Source organism: Pan troglodytes, chromosome 19 (genome assembly GCF_028858775.2).
Source record: "Pan troglodytes isolate AG18354 chromosome 19, NHGRI_mPanTro3-v2.0_pri, whole genome shotgun sequence".
In the NCBI taxonomy this organism is placed as follows: Eukaryota; Metazoa; Chordata; class Mammalia; order Primates; family Hominidae; genus Pan; species Pan troglodytes.
In genome coordinates this window covers 26,219,957-26,234,498 of record NC_072417.2, presented here as the reverse complement: position 1 = coordinate 26,234,498, position 14,542 = coordinate 26,219,957, and the positions used below count along the sequence as shown (strand labels likewise).

At 52.5% G+C, this 14,542-nt stretch overlaps 1 protein-coding gene across 12 annotated transcripts in view; it reads right to left on the bottom strand.

The window, feature by feature from the left end:
• ACLY (ATP citrate lyase) overlaps window positions 1–14,542 on the bottom strand; it is a 62,106-nt gene that overhangs the window by 40,792 nt on the left and 6,772 nt on the right. For 2 of the 12 annotated variants that reach the window (XM_063798578.1, XM_024350306.3), the window contains exons 2-5: window positions 4,425–4,610; window positions 3,130–3,252; window positions 934–996; window positions 222–412 (exon numbers count right to left, since the gene is read on the bottom strand). In XM_063798578.1, the coding sequence (XP_063654648.1) occupies window positions 222–412; window positions 934–996; window positions 3,130–3,252; window positions 4,425–4,583 (536 nt within the window). In that variant the 5' untranslated portion in view covers window positions 4,584–4,610. Of the gene's footprint in view, window positions 1–221; window positions 413–933; window positions 997–3,129; window positions 3,253–4,424; window positions 4,611–9,612; window positions 9,988–10,370; window positions 10,523–14,542 lie in introns of those variants that run through there. The other 10 variants (XM_054670885.2, XM_054670883.2, XM_063798577.1 and 7 more) reach the window with 9 other exon arrangements.

Sequence of the window (14,542 nt, the reverse complement as noted above, 5' to 3'; positions counted from 1 at the left end):
GTCAGACAGACAGGGGCAAGGAGGTGAGGGACGCTGGCGGCATATTTCAGTCTGGTTCCAAGCCAGTCCCTGCCCTGCACCCAGCTGTCTTCCTCAGGACAGGGCCGTGTCTACCACCTGGCTCCCAGAGAGGAGACCGCTCTGCTCTCCCCGGTCTGTGCCCAGAGCCTGTCAGTCTTCTCATCCCAACTGCCACCTCCCTACCGTCCCTCTCACTCAACTCTTTCTTGTCTTCAGGGGCGTGGACCAACAGGTGTTTTTTGATGTCCTCAGGATTCAGTTTCTCATCCACGCCAACAAGCAGCTTCTGGGCCTTGGTGTCCACATCACCCACGTCCACACCCCCCTCGTGGTGGAACAGGACGTAGTCCCCTTCTCGGGTGGCATAGATGCAGACATAGAACTCCTCAGCCTTGCAGGTGAAGAGACAGGACAGTGGGATTGGGGTTGTGGGGGCGAAGCTGGTGAGGGGCGCTGAACTGGGGAAGATGGTCTACCATGTACTGGGAGAGGAAACCAATCCCCACGGTCTCATTTTCTAAAACCCAGTGAAAACCATTCATCCAGAGACTTGTCCACCATCTTTTCCCCGAGGACAAGAGGAAGAAGCCTCTACCCCACTGGCTGGTGATCCAGACTGAATCAGTATGACCAACCCCAGCTGAGGGGTGGGGCCTGCCTGCAGGTCGTTCTCATCCCTGCACTTGGAAGTCCCCTTTGTTACCAGTCCTAACTCCTCTCTGCTGTAGACCAAGCCCTTTCCTTCCCCTCTGGACTCCCGAGTCCGCAGCACCCTCAGATCCTCAGTGCAGCTTCAGGGACCCTGGTCCCTCTGACTGTCCTCATCAGCTTGACTTCTTTCCTCATGTTACGGTGGACAAACCCAAGGTTCCAGGAGGGAGAAGACCCAGCCTGGAGCCGCCTCACACATACCTGACTGTGGGGGACGAAGGGCTCGATCAGAAAGTTCTTGAGGAAGCCTGTGGCCTTGCCAACCTACAGAAAAATAGAGGGAGATGAAATTCAGAGGGACAGCACGTCTTGCCCCTAGGGCAGAAGGAGGGACTGCACAGGGGTGGTGCCCAAGCACTCCCACCACCACACCCAGCAAAGAGAGATTTTTCCAGAAAAAATGGGGTCACAGATCCCTAAGCTCAGTAAGTCCTCACGAGATGCCCTTTCACTCCTTGCTCTGGTGCGGACTGTGCCTGAACAGGCACCGACCTTGCCCACTCTTGGCCTCCTCTGGAGGGTGACACAGGACCTGCGCAACTGAAAGGGCTCCAACAAGTCACGGCTGTGGCAGAGCTTGACAGGGAGGGGAAACCGGGTAGAAGGGAGGTAACCATTCTGCTTCATGAGCCTTGAGGAAGGCACAGTGACTCAGCCTCAGGACATGGGTCCGGGCGCAGGGAATGGGTGGAGAAGTGGGGAGCCAGGGCTTAATCAGGGAAACTTCTCCACGCAAACTCTCCTGGCTGAGGACCACAGGCCTGCAGAGCTAATCAGTTTGAGTGATTCCCTGGCGGCGGCTGTGGCGAGACAGCCCTCATCCTAGTAAGTCCCAAACCCCCCGCCTGGCCTGTGCGTCACTGCTGAGTCAGGGACCAGACAGCAATCCATCAGAGGTAATGAGCCACTCCTGCTGGCCCAACGCTGCTGCCAGCTCAGATGTCTGATGTCCCACCTTCCCCTCCCAGAGGCCAGCAGAAGGAAGCAGGATGTGCTCCCTGGGGACATGCTCAGCATCCCTCCCTCCAATCCCACCATCCTCTCTCCAAAGGCCTGGGAACTCAAGGGACAGGTCGCTTCACGCCCGGGTCCATGTGCAACTTCAAGGATCCCTCTTTACCCATGAGGGCCAGAAACTGGGAAATTAACATTTAAGGGCTACTCTGAGGAAGCCCAATGAGGGAGGAAGACATCTCCGTCACCACCTTCATTGCTATTCCCGAGGCAGCCAAGGAAGAGAACAGCTCATCCCTGGTACAGTTTCACCCCAGATGAGCACCAGGCCCTTCACAGCCACGTGCTCTACAGAGCCAGGTGAGGATGGCACATTCTTCCCAGGCTAGGCCAGGCCTCAGCTCCACTCCCTCCCTTAGTCCTCCAGCTCCCCTGGGGAATAAGAAGAAACATAATTTTATTTCCAGGCATCTCTTAGCCTTCCTAAACCATGTTTCACTTTAACTCTCTCATGTACGTGGTTGAAATTCATCACCAAGCTGAGAGAAGTTAATAATTGAATTTGGGCTTGGTGGCACACATCTGTGGTCCCAGCTACATGGGAGGCTGAGGCAGGAGGATTACCTGAGGCCAGAAGTTCGAAACCAGCCTGGGTAACATTCAAGACCCTAACTCTATAAAAAAAAGTTAAAAAGCAGCCTGGATGGTGGCATGCACCTATAGTCCCGGATACTCAGGAAGCTGAGGTGGGAGGATAACTTGAACCTGGGAAGTGGAGGCTGTAGTGAGATGTGAACATGCCACTGCACTACTGCCTTAAGTGACAGTGTGAGACCCTGTCTTAAAAAAAAATAAAGGAGGCCGGGCGCAGTGGCTCGTGCCTATAATCCCAGCACTTTGGGAAGCCGAGGCAGGCAGATTACCTGAGGTCAGGAGTTCGAGACCAGCCTGGCCAACATGGAGAAACCTCGTCTCTACAAAAAATACAAAATTAGCCAAGTATGGTGCTGCATGCCTGTAATCTCAGCTACTCAGAAGGCTGGGGCTAGAAAATCGCTTGAACCCAGGAGGCGGAGGTTGCAGTGAGCCAAGATCACGCCACTGCACTCCAGCCTGGGCTACAGAGCAAGACCCTGTCTCAAAAAAAAAAAAGAATCAGACCATTTCCACCTGGCTCTTGAATTATATTGAGGTTACCTCTGCAGCACACCTTGCCCAAACCAATAAAACAAAGAAGTTTGGATGATGAGGGAGCTGGGAATGGGCACCAAGACTGAGCCTACTGCTGGCAGCCACCTGAGTGGGTCAGCGCCACAGGATTCCTGCCTTCCCTGAGCTACAATGACACTGGCTGTGGGGGTGATCCACAGAGCTGCTGACCTGGAGGTGACCATATTTGCTTCTGTTACCACACACGTTCATCCTGACCCCATGCCCACTCACTGTGGCTTCCTGTCCCAGCCGTGGCTTCAGCCAGGACTTGACCCCATCCAGAGTGAGGTTGACCCCAACGAGACCAAGTTTTCCACGACGTTTGATCAGCTGGTCTGGCTTGACTACCAAGTTCTGGAACAAAAGCGGTTTGTATTTAGAATGAGGAAGAATTAGATAAACCGTAGTATTTTGGGGATCCAAATAGAGGACAGCAGGGATTGACTTCCCATTCACTCTGCTCCAAAGCCAGCCCTAACCATCCTTCAGAGTCAACTCCTGGATGCTTCCTCCACCTAACCCTAGCCAATATCTTGCTTTTGACAACCAGGTATCTAGAGGCATTTGTGCCCAGATGGAGCCTGGCACAGAGGAGGCGCTCAGCAAATACCTGCTGAGTGAATAAGTGATTCTCTACCCTCCCTATGTGATACATTAGCTTCTTCATTCAACAGTAAGCCCCTCAGAATATGGACCAGAACATGTGTTCCAAAGAGGAAAACAGAGAGACAGAGCCTTGAGGCAGCAAGGAACCTTAGAGGTCATCTGGTCAACCCCATCCCTGTGCTTGAACCCTGTCTACAACAGGCCCAATAAGCAGCCCCTAACCACTGCTCATACATCTCCAGGGCCAGGAAACTCCCTCCATCCCTTTGTGGTTGAGCTGCCTCCTAGTGGGAAGAAACACCACCACTAGTCCTAGGCTTACTCTCTGAGCCCTGCCAAGGAAATCTAAGAGCTTTCTAACAATGGCCCTGCAGAGATCTCAAGAACAGAGCCTCTATTCCAGGCTGACCCTCCAGGGTCGGGGCCATTCTTCACAAAGTACAACATCACACTTCCTAATTGCCTTGATACATTCCTGATATACTCCACTTAGGGGAGGAGAGGGCACATCTCTACTTTTTACTGAGCATCTACCATGTGCCAGGCACCAAGCACGCTAAATGCTTCTTGCTAATCCTTACAGCTCAAAGTGAGTATTATCCCATTGGAGAGATGGGGAATCTAAAACTCAAAAGAGGTGAAATGGCTTGCCGCAGGCCACATGGTTAATAAACACAGCTTTGATTTGGACACCAGTTTGTCCGGTTTCAAGCCCATGGCAGGGTATACCATGCTGGGGTACCTCAACATACAGGGCTCAGCATGAACACAAACCCTGCTCAGCCCATGGCATGCTTCCCACAGCTGCTGCTGGCAGCCTCCAACCCCATGACCCTATCGGCATCACCAACAAACCAATGGCTTTCTCTTCCTCAGACCCCGGGCCTGGAAGAAAGACCCAAAGTGGAGGCAGGGCTCACCTGGCTGAGCAGCCAGGGGTGGTCCTGCAGCAAGCGGGCCCAGTCTGTGTCAGGAGTGACCCGAGCATACTTGAACCGATTCTGGATGGCTGAGGTGGTACAGATGAACTTGTAAAGGAGTTCTTTGCCCGTCTGCTCTGAAATTGCCTTGGCTGACATGGCTGCAGAGAGACCTGCTCTACCTGTCTGGGAGAGAGGAGCTGGTCAGAAGGGGGCAGGCGTGTGGAGGCACTATCTTCCCCAGCAGGGCAGACCCACTCCCAGTTGCCCCCAGACAATAAAACCAGATCTCAGCTTTTCTCAAGAGGAAGGAAAAAATGCTGTCCCAGCGGGAGGGATGGAAGAGAGATATCAAGCAGCACTTTTGCCAGCAGAGGAAGAAGATCCAGAGATAATGGGTGAGGGAAGATAGAGAAAAACAAAAGTGCCATTTCCCCTGGGACTCTTGCCTCACCCTGCCCCATTCCCTCTAGGCAAACTAGCTGATCCACAACCACACTCATCCTGGAGCAAAAGGCCGCTGGCTAGAAGGCCAAGAAAACCGGTGCTTTGACCCAAATCTGAGTGCTGGTCCCATCTGAGGTGGGCAGACACTGAAACACCTTTCTGTTCTCTGACCAGTGCAGAGTACGGCTGAAATTGCAAAAGGCTAGCCTTTCTCTCCCTACAGGTTTCATCTCCCCCACACCCAGATTTACCCCTATACACACCCTTACACACCACCGGGCCAATGGCCAAGCCAGCAAGTTTACTTAGCCTCAAAAAGGGTCACACCCCCAGGTCCTGGTTAGAAGGGGAGTAGGGGAGGGGGGAGGATCATCGCAAAGCTCTTTTCTCCTCTTTTCTCCCGGACACTAGCCTCCCAATCCTGAGTATGGAGCAGACACGGGGCAGGGAAACCGACCTTTAGCACATTCCACCCGCCCCACTGCGTCATCCAGCTGCTAATTTAGAGCAAAACTCACTAAGAACAGATGCCTCTCTGGGGACCACCCTGTAGTGTAGTGGTCACTTCTAACTGGGGCGGACTGAGAGGAGGAGGAGGAAGAGGCAGAAACCATCCTCCATCACACGTATAGGAAAACTCATCTTGGAGTTCGAGGCTACAGTGAGCTATGATTGCACCGCTGCACTGTAGCCTGGGTGTCAGAGCAAGACCTTGTGTCTAAAAAAAGATAAAAAGAAACTCATCTCATATGAGCTCTGGGAGGTACACTGAGATTTATAACCCCATTTCTTAGATGAGGAATAAAATCTCAGAGGCGTTAGGATAACTTGCCCAAGAAGCCCACCTAATAATAAGCAAGGTTATGACCCAAGACTCGAACCCAAACCCTCTTACACCTAGGTCCCCAGAAAAATCCACACCAGCCCAAGAAAAGACCATTTTTCCAAGAGCCAGGCCCATGTGTCCTTTTCACTTCAAAGAGTCTATGATAAGAATTTCATCATCTCCCCTCCCCACGACTCTGTCCTGATACACCCATTCTCCTGTGGGTAACTCAAGGAGTGAGCTGGGGAGGGGAATGGGGGGAGGTGGGCATGGAAATTAAGGCCAAGAGCTTGGCCGGATCAGGAAAAGTCACTCCTGACTCCCCCGCCAAGGCCCAGAAGCAAAGCGTTTAATTTGCTGGGGGAGAAAAAAGTCAAGTACAAATAAAGGAGGGCAGAGTGAAGGAGCCGGCTTGTTTACACGTGCTGGAAGCTGGGTCTCCGTTCCCAACTCAGAGAAGGCCAACGTTCCAGGGGCTACATTGCGCCCCCTCCCAATCGGCCAGGCTGGTGGGGCTTCAGGTTCTCATCCTGGCTTGGCTGCCTCTGTCGGCCTCCTAGCTAGTATCCAGCATGGCACAATGGGTGTATTCAGCCTGGTGTCTGCCTAAAGTGGGGTAGCTGGGAAGGGGCTCAGAGATGTTCCCTTTTCTGGCCTTCCCCTGGAATGACTTGAGATTCCTTCTCAGTATGAGTTTCCAGAGACGTCCCAACCACCTCACTGCCCCACGGTCCTCCACCCCCCACCCACTGCTCCATTTCCCAATATTTTTGACTCAGACCAGAAAAACTGGTCCTCAGATTGAATGGGTACACCCCCCACCCCCTTCCAAAGAGAGTGCAGCCCAGGGCAGATCAAGGAACACTCAGAGAGGAGGGGGCAGTGGCTGACCATCCTCAGCAATTCAGACTCCTTCCATAACTCCAGGGGAAAGGAAGTCCCCGGGCTATGCCTCTCTAGAAGAAAGAAGTCTGAGACTCCCAGTAAAACAGTCCCCTGAACCTGGCACCTCCAAAACAGACACAAGACCCAACTTTGGAAAGGATAAGGGAGAGAAAATGGACCCCTGCAGCTGAGAAATCACAGTTTTCTTGAGACCCAGATCAAATTTCAGGTCCAAGAGCCCATCTCCATAGGGTCTTTGGAAGGGGGATAGGAGAGAAGACACAATGGGATAATACAGGATAGAAAACAAGATTTGCCAGTTTACCAAAACAAGAGATTTGCCACTAGAGCATTCTGGCTTAGAGACGGGAGGTTGAGACAAGGAATGTATACAACATAATAAAAATAAGGCCTCTGCAAATTCACCAATAAAGAGAAGGCAAATGGCTCACAAACCCAGGGAGCGGACTCAGTAGAGATAAATCGCAACTTTAGTGGTTCAGTGAGGTCTTTTTTTTTTTTTTTGAGAAGGACTCTGGCTCTGTCGCCCAGGCTGGAGTGCAGTGGAGTGATCTCGGCTCACTGCAACCTCAGCCTCCCAGGTTCAAGTGATTCTCCTGCCGCAGCCTCCTGAGTAGCTGGGATTACAGATGCACGCCACCACGCCCATCTAATTTTTTGTATTTTTAGTACAGGCGGGGTTTCACCATGTTGGTCAGGCTGGTCTCGAACTCCTGACCTCGTGATCCACCCACCTCAGCCTCCCAAAGTGCTGGGATTTACAGGCATGAGCCACCACGCCCGGCCTTCAGTGAGGTCTTAAAGTCTCTCTAAGGCAGTGGCTCTTAACCTCTTTGAGGTCTCAGACTCTTCTGAGACTGAAAAAAACCCCAGAAAAAGGTACACAAATCCAATTGTGTATATCGTTTCAAGGTGCTCACCTGTGACAATGATCCGATGGCCCACAGACTGACCACCAGGTAAGAACATTTGCGGCCAGGCACGGTGGCTTGCGCCTGTAATCCCAGCACTTCGGGAGGCCAAGGAGGGCAAATCACGAGGTCAGGAGTTTGAGACCAGCCTGGCCAATATGGTGAAACCCTGTTTCTACTAAAAATACAAAAATTAGCCGGGCGTGGTGGTGCACACCTGTAGTCCCAGCTACTGGGGAGGCTGAGGCAGGAGAATCGCTAGAACCCAGGAGGCGGAGGTTGCAGTGAGCCGAGATCCACCACTGCACTCCAGCCTGCCGACAGAGCAAGACTCTGTCTCAAAAAAAAAAAAAAAAAAAAAAAAAAAAAAAAGAATATTTGCTCTAGTGGAATCAGCAAATACCTACAAATACCTATCTGGGTTTGGGACCGCTCCCCAGAACGTCTTAGTCTGCCTCCCCAGTAGCTGAATGTGCTGTCAAACAAGTAACAGATGATTGGGCTAAGCTTGGACTCCAGGAACTGTTACTTGGTAACAGCTAAATGTGTAAACCATTTGGGGGAAATCATGCCAAGGAACCTGAAAACACACACATACACACATTCTCTAAGGGAGGGGCCTTATGAGCTGAATGGAGTCTTTTCTGTAGACGGGTGAGTGACCCAGGATTGAGTTCACTTTTAGCACACACTGAGAGAAGCAGCCCACACAGGAGGCTGAATGAAAGAAGCCTGTTCCCCAGAACACACCCCTGGGACACAGCCAGGGGAAGGGAATCACTGGGGATGCTACTAAGGGTGCCTCTGGGAAAGACAAAAACACTCATTTGAAGGTTAGTATCTGCAGGATTGGGACTTATGTATGTAGGTATTTATTTTTTTTTTTTTTTTGAGAAGACAGGCAATCCCTGGAGTAAATTCTAGAGAGGCAGAATTCTGTGAGTGCCCCTTACTGCGGCAGGCATAGTGTCAGAACGGGGATGGTGCCATAAGCTGCCCAGTGTCTGAGGGCTCTTCCCACTACCGCCCCCCAAGCTGTTTAGGAAGGTTTCTAAGAGGTGAAAATCACCCATTTGGGCAAATGAGACCTACCAGCTGTCCCTCACCCCACATTTTAGTTCAGCTGAGCCAGGTGAAAACACAGAGGAAAGTTAAGGGTGGAGAGGAGTAGGCTAGCTGGCCAAACTGTGCTGTGCACTTTTCCTTATCATCTCTTCCAAAATCCTCTTCCCAGGAAGACCTCCAGGGACCACATAACGGCAGAACTCGGCACTGCACGGTATCTGCCAAGGCTGGAGACGGCGGCAGGCGCTGGGACTGGCCCATTGCCAGGCTCGACAGGAGGGCGGCGGCAGCATCCTCCAGCCCCTTGAGGACCTTTCCCCGGCCAGACTTGGCGTCGGCTCAGGGGTGTGGTGGCACCCCGGCCATCTGTCGCTTAGGGGCTGGAATCGACGATACCTCCAGTGCGAGGAGGATCCTTGCTGCGAGATTCCAGTCCTCGCGGCGAGACGAGGCGAGGCCTCGGGCACCCTGGGGCAGCCTGGCCCCGCGTGGCCCGCCCCGGAGGCGCGCACAGCTCATTCTCTCCACTTGGGCGTGGAGCTCAATTTTGTACCCACAGAACCAAGAAGGGCCTGAGCCCGGCCAGTGAGGAATCGGAGTGGGACCAGTCGCCACCGCTTTCTCTACTTCCCGTCCCGGCATCCGATGGGGGAACCCGGATGGAACCAAAAGGCGTCCCGATGAGCCCGAGGAGCCTCGATAGCTGTGCCCGGGAGGGGTGAGGCGCGCCAGGAGGGGGACCATGCAATGTGGCAGAGGCAGAAGAGGCAAGGATGGCGGCAAGCCCCATGCAAACTCCCAGGAACTGGAATATGTGTGTGTCGCGCGGGGGGAGGGGAGGGGCGTCGACACGCGGCCACCGGCCGGGACCCCGGGCGAAGGCTAACCTAAAGCTAAGACCCTCAAAACTTCCGAGCAGGGCGCGTGGGCACCGAGCCCGCGTCGGGGAAGGCGGTTCCGGGTTGGGGGACGGAGGCAGGAAGCTCCTAGGGCGAGCGGGCTCCAGCCAGCGAAAACAGCCTCCCGTGCTCACCTCTGCCGAAGTCCGTGCGCGGCGCTTCCTCCACAGGCCCGACGAACCCCGCAAAATCCGGAGCACCCCAGCAGCCGGTAGCTTCCCGGGATCCGGCTTTTGTCCCGGCCCAGCCGGACTTTTCCCCGCCCCCATCGGCTCGCGGCGAGAACGGCCCCGCGATTGGCCACACGCGTTCCCTAGCCTGAGCGCCAGAGCTCCTCCCAATTCGCTGCCGGCTTGGCTCCGCCCCACGAGGGCGGGCCCCGGGGCCTGCTGGGACTTGTAGTCCTGCTGGCCTGTCCACCGCCTCTTGGGAGCCTGCGGGGCCGGGGCGGGGCCCCGGGTGGGGAGATGGGCCGGGCTAGGCTGGGAGGAGAACGCGCGGTGCTGGGGGTTGTGGCCTGATCGCTTGAGGGGCTGGACAGATTGCCACTCGGGGAGTTGGGGGAGGGGCGGGTGGGATTAGCCCAACTGGCTGTAACGCAGCTTTGGGACCTGGAGTACCCTTGCTCCTTCCCTTGGGAGAAACGGACGTCTGCATCTCGGCCGCACCGAATCCGATTGCTTAGACAGTCTCCTTAAGCAGCAGTGTCTGGCAGGCCGCTTTCCTTTAGCACGTGGAGGCTCTCCCCTCCCTGGACTCTCCCCACTGGGCCGATGGGGCAAGGCTGAGCCGAGGCTAACAGAGCATACTTCCCAGTGTGGGATAGGGCAGGGGCCGCGGTAAGCAAGTGGGGCTAGGAGGGTGCAGGCACAGCGCTGTCCGTCCCACTCACCTGCTCGCCTCAGCACGGATCAGGGCGGAGCTAGGAATTCAATGCGAGATTCCAGCGAAGGGCTGGAGCCATCCCAGACAGTCTCTTCTTCCCACCAACCACAGGCTTAGACACTGGAATGAATGAACTGCTGTCTCCCACTTCTCCATTACCTGAGATAGATCGAATTTTCCAAACCAAAAACTGGGACATCCAATCTGACAGGTGCTGGTGAACTTGTGGGGCAGAATATGTGAAATCAGTCCTGGAAATCAGGACATGTATTTACCACTCTGACATGCTGCAGCCTCCCTCCCTACCTGCACCCCAACCCTGTAGGTCCGGAGCTGCTCCCTAAGCCTAACAGCTGTCTAGCTCCAGGAAGGAGGCCAAAAGCATCCACTGACCGACTCAGGTGAAGACGTCAGCCCAGAATGCAGGGAAGCAGCAGGCCTGTCCCCCTGCCAAGCACTTTGGGTCATACTCACACTGCAACAGTGTTGCGACATTTGCAGACAAAATCTTCTCCAAGACCCCCTCCCCCAATCCTGTTGCTGCCAGGAGTAAGGTAACTGAACTTGCTACCCATGCCTGAATCAAGTGTTCCCTGATGATGTCACTTTCTGGTCCCTTCCCTCCCATTCATCTTTTTGAAATAGCAGTTCCTTATCACCTCTCTTCTCTTGACCTAAAATGGGGGTGGCCAGTCTTGATGGCTCACACCTGTAATCCCAGCACTTTGGAAGGCCAAGGTGGGGGATCACTTGAGGTCAGGAGTTCAAGACCAACAAGGCAAAACCCCATCTCTACAAAAAATACAAAAATTAGCCAGGCATGGTGGCACACACCTATAAATCCCAGCTACTCTTGAGGTTGAGGCATGAGAATCGCTTAAACCCGGGAGGTGGAGGTTGCAGTGAGGCGAGATTGCACCACTGCACTCCAACCTGGGTGACAGAGAGAGATTCTATCTCAAAAAAAAAGAAAAAGAAAAAAAGATACACTCCAGGCAAGGCATGCTGTCTCATGCTTGTAATCCCAGAATTTTGGAAGGCCAAGTCAGGCAGATTGCTAGAGCCCAGAAGTTCAAGTACAGCCTGGGTAACATGGTAAGAGCCCCCACCACCACCACCAAATCTCTACAAAAAATAAAAAGACCGGGCGTGGTGATTCACATGCCTGTAATCCCAGCAATTTGGGAGGCCTAGGTGGGTAGATCACCTGAGTTCGAGGTCAGGAGTTCCAGACCAGCCTGGCCAACAGGTGAAACCCTGTTTCTACTAAAAATACAAAAAATTAGCTGGGCGTGGTGGCAGGTGCCTGTAATCCCAGCTACTCAGGAGGCTGAGTCAGGAGAATCGCTTGAACCCAGGAGGCGGAGGCAGGAGAATCGCTTGAAACCAGGAGGCGGAGGTTGCAGTGAGCCGAGATCGCACCAGTGCACTCTAGCGGGGGCAACAAGACCAAAACTCCATCTCAAAGCAAAAAAAAAAAAAAAAAATTAGCTGGGCATTGTATCGGGTGCCTGTAATCTCAGCTACTTGGGAGGCTGAGGCAGGAGAATTGCTTGAACCCAGGAGGCAGAGGTTGCAGTGAGCAGAGATCGTGCCATTGCACTCCAGCCTGGGCCACAGAGTGAGACTCCGTCTCAAAACAAAACAAAACAAAAAAATAAACAAAAATTAGCAGGGCATAGTGGTGCACACCTGTAGTCCCAGCTACTTGGGAGAGCGAGGTGGAAGGATCACTTGAGTCCAGGAGATCAAGGCTGCAGTGAGCTGAGATTGTACACTCCAGCCTGGGCGACAGGGTGTGACCCTGTCTCAGAAAAAAAAAAAAGAAAGAAAGAAAAAAAAAGAAAAGAAAGAAGGAAGGAAATACTCCTGGGAGGCCAGGTGCATAGGCTCAGGCCTGTAATCCCATCACTTTGAGAGGCCAAGGAGGGCTTGAGCCCAGGAGTTCCAACCCAGCCTTGGCAATATAGTGAGTCTACGTCACTACAAAAAATAAAAAATTAGCTGGGCAGCTGGGCATGCTGGCTCACGCCTATAATCCTAGCACTTTGGTAGGCCAAGGTGGGAAAATCACTTGCGTCCAGGAGTTCAAAACCAGCCTGGGCAACATAGTGAGTCACTGTCTCATAAAAAAAAAAATTAGCTAGGCATGGTGGCACACACCTGTAGTCCAAGCTACTCAGGAGGCAGAGGTGGGAGAATCACTTGAGCCCAGGAGGTCAAAGACGCAGTGAGCTGGGTGGGCACGGTGGCTCGAGACTGTAATCCCAGCACTTTGGGAGGCTGAGGCAGGCGGATCACTTGAGGCCAGGAGTTCGAGACCAGCCTGGCCAACATGGCAAAACCCGTCTCTACTAAAAATACAAAAAATTAGCTGGATGTGGTGGCACATGCCTGTAATCCCAGTTACTCGGGAGGCTGGCTGGGTGCAGTGGCTCACGCCTATAATCCCAACACTTGGGGAGGCCGAGGCAGGCGGATCACAAGGTCAGGAGATTGAGACTATCCTGGCTAACAAAGTGAAACCCAAGCTCTACTAAAAATACAAAAAAAATAGCCGGGCATGGTGGCACGTGCCTGTAGTCCCAGCTACTCAGGAGGCTGAGGCAGGAGAATCGTTTGAACCCAGGAGGCGGAGGTTGCAGTGAGCCGAGATCACGCCACTGCACTCCAGGCTGGGTGACAGAGCGAGACAAAAAAAAAAAAAAAAAAAAGATGCAGTCAGCCGTGACTGCACCACTGAACATCAGCCTGGGTGACAGAGTGAGACCCTGTCTGAGAAAAAAAAAAAAGAAAGACAGATACACTCCTGGGGAAATGGTCATCCAGGCGGGACATAAAATATAATAAACTCTTTGAAGGTCAATTTGGTAATATCAGTAAACATTTTAAATTCACTTGCCCTTTGGTCCAGTAATTCCACTTCTAATAATTTATCCTTCAGATATACTTGCGTATGTGCATGACGAAGATAGGGATCTTTGTCTATTTTCTTCATTGCTGTATTTCTAGCAGTTTAAATAGGGACTGGTTACACAGTAAGTACTCAATAAATGTTTGCTGAATGATTGTCCTCCATTTAGGTGTTGCTAGGCCTAAGTTTGACTATTCCTGGGCAGGAATAACAAAAAATAACTGTCCAGAGAGTGAGGGGGGAGAGGTGCTGGCCAGAGGGCCCATGAGCCAGCCACTGAGGTTTTTCAGTTCACTCAGTGGTCTCATACCAAGTTTCTGCCCCCAACCCCCAGCCTCCTCAAGTAAGACTCTCTCGTTACCCCACCATGCACCCACAGAGGTTCATCTGCCTTGAATTAATCAATCTAGAACCCATCTTCTCATCATTCTACTTTCTAACTTAAAAGCTCTAAACCAGGCTGGGTGCAGTGGCTCACGCCTGTAATCCCAACACTTTAGGAGGCCAAGGCAGGTGGACTGCCTGAGCTCAGGAGTTCAAAACCAGTCTGGCTAACATGGCAAAACCCCCATCTCTACAAAAAATAAAAAATAAAATAAAAGCTCTAAACTCTTTTGATTTTCCCATTTGAATCACCTCCCTCCTCTTCTAGACTGGACTAGAGGACAGGTCCCTATCAGAATACAGAGGGTTATAGGCACCATCTCCAAGCCCAGGTTTTGGGCATTCTACCTGGGTTCCAGAAGCCTAAAACTGGCTAAGGACTTCCTCCTAGATTTGGACCAATTTTAGTTAATATTTATTGAGCACCTACTATGTGAAATGCATACTACTCACAGCAGCCACTTGAGCTAACTAAGTGTTTTCATCATTTTGCCTATGATCAACTAACCTAATGATCTTCAGACTCCAAGTCCTTGGGCCTGTACCCTGCAACCTGCCACAGGTGAGTAAGAGGGAAAGATCCTATCCAGTGGATCTCCTTTATCTGACTGTAAGCAACCCAAGGCCTAGGAGAGTGCCTTGTTCATTTTGGCATCTCCAGTGCCTAGCATGGGACTGGACACATATTAAGCATTCACTGTAAACATGACTTTAAAAAGGCTCTTATAATATGTGAATGAAAGAAAGCAATTGTAGGGGAAGGGCAGGGAGAGGAGGGAGGAGATGCAGCCTGGAGAAGGATCTACCTAAGTGTCCAGTTCTACTATTTTTTTGTTTGTTTGTTTGTTTGTTTGTTTGTTTTGAGAGGGAGTCTCACCCTG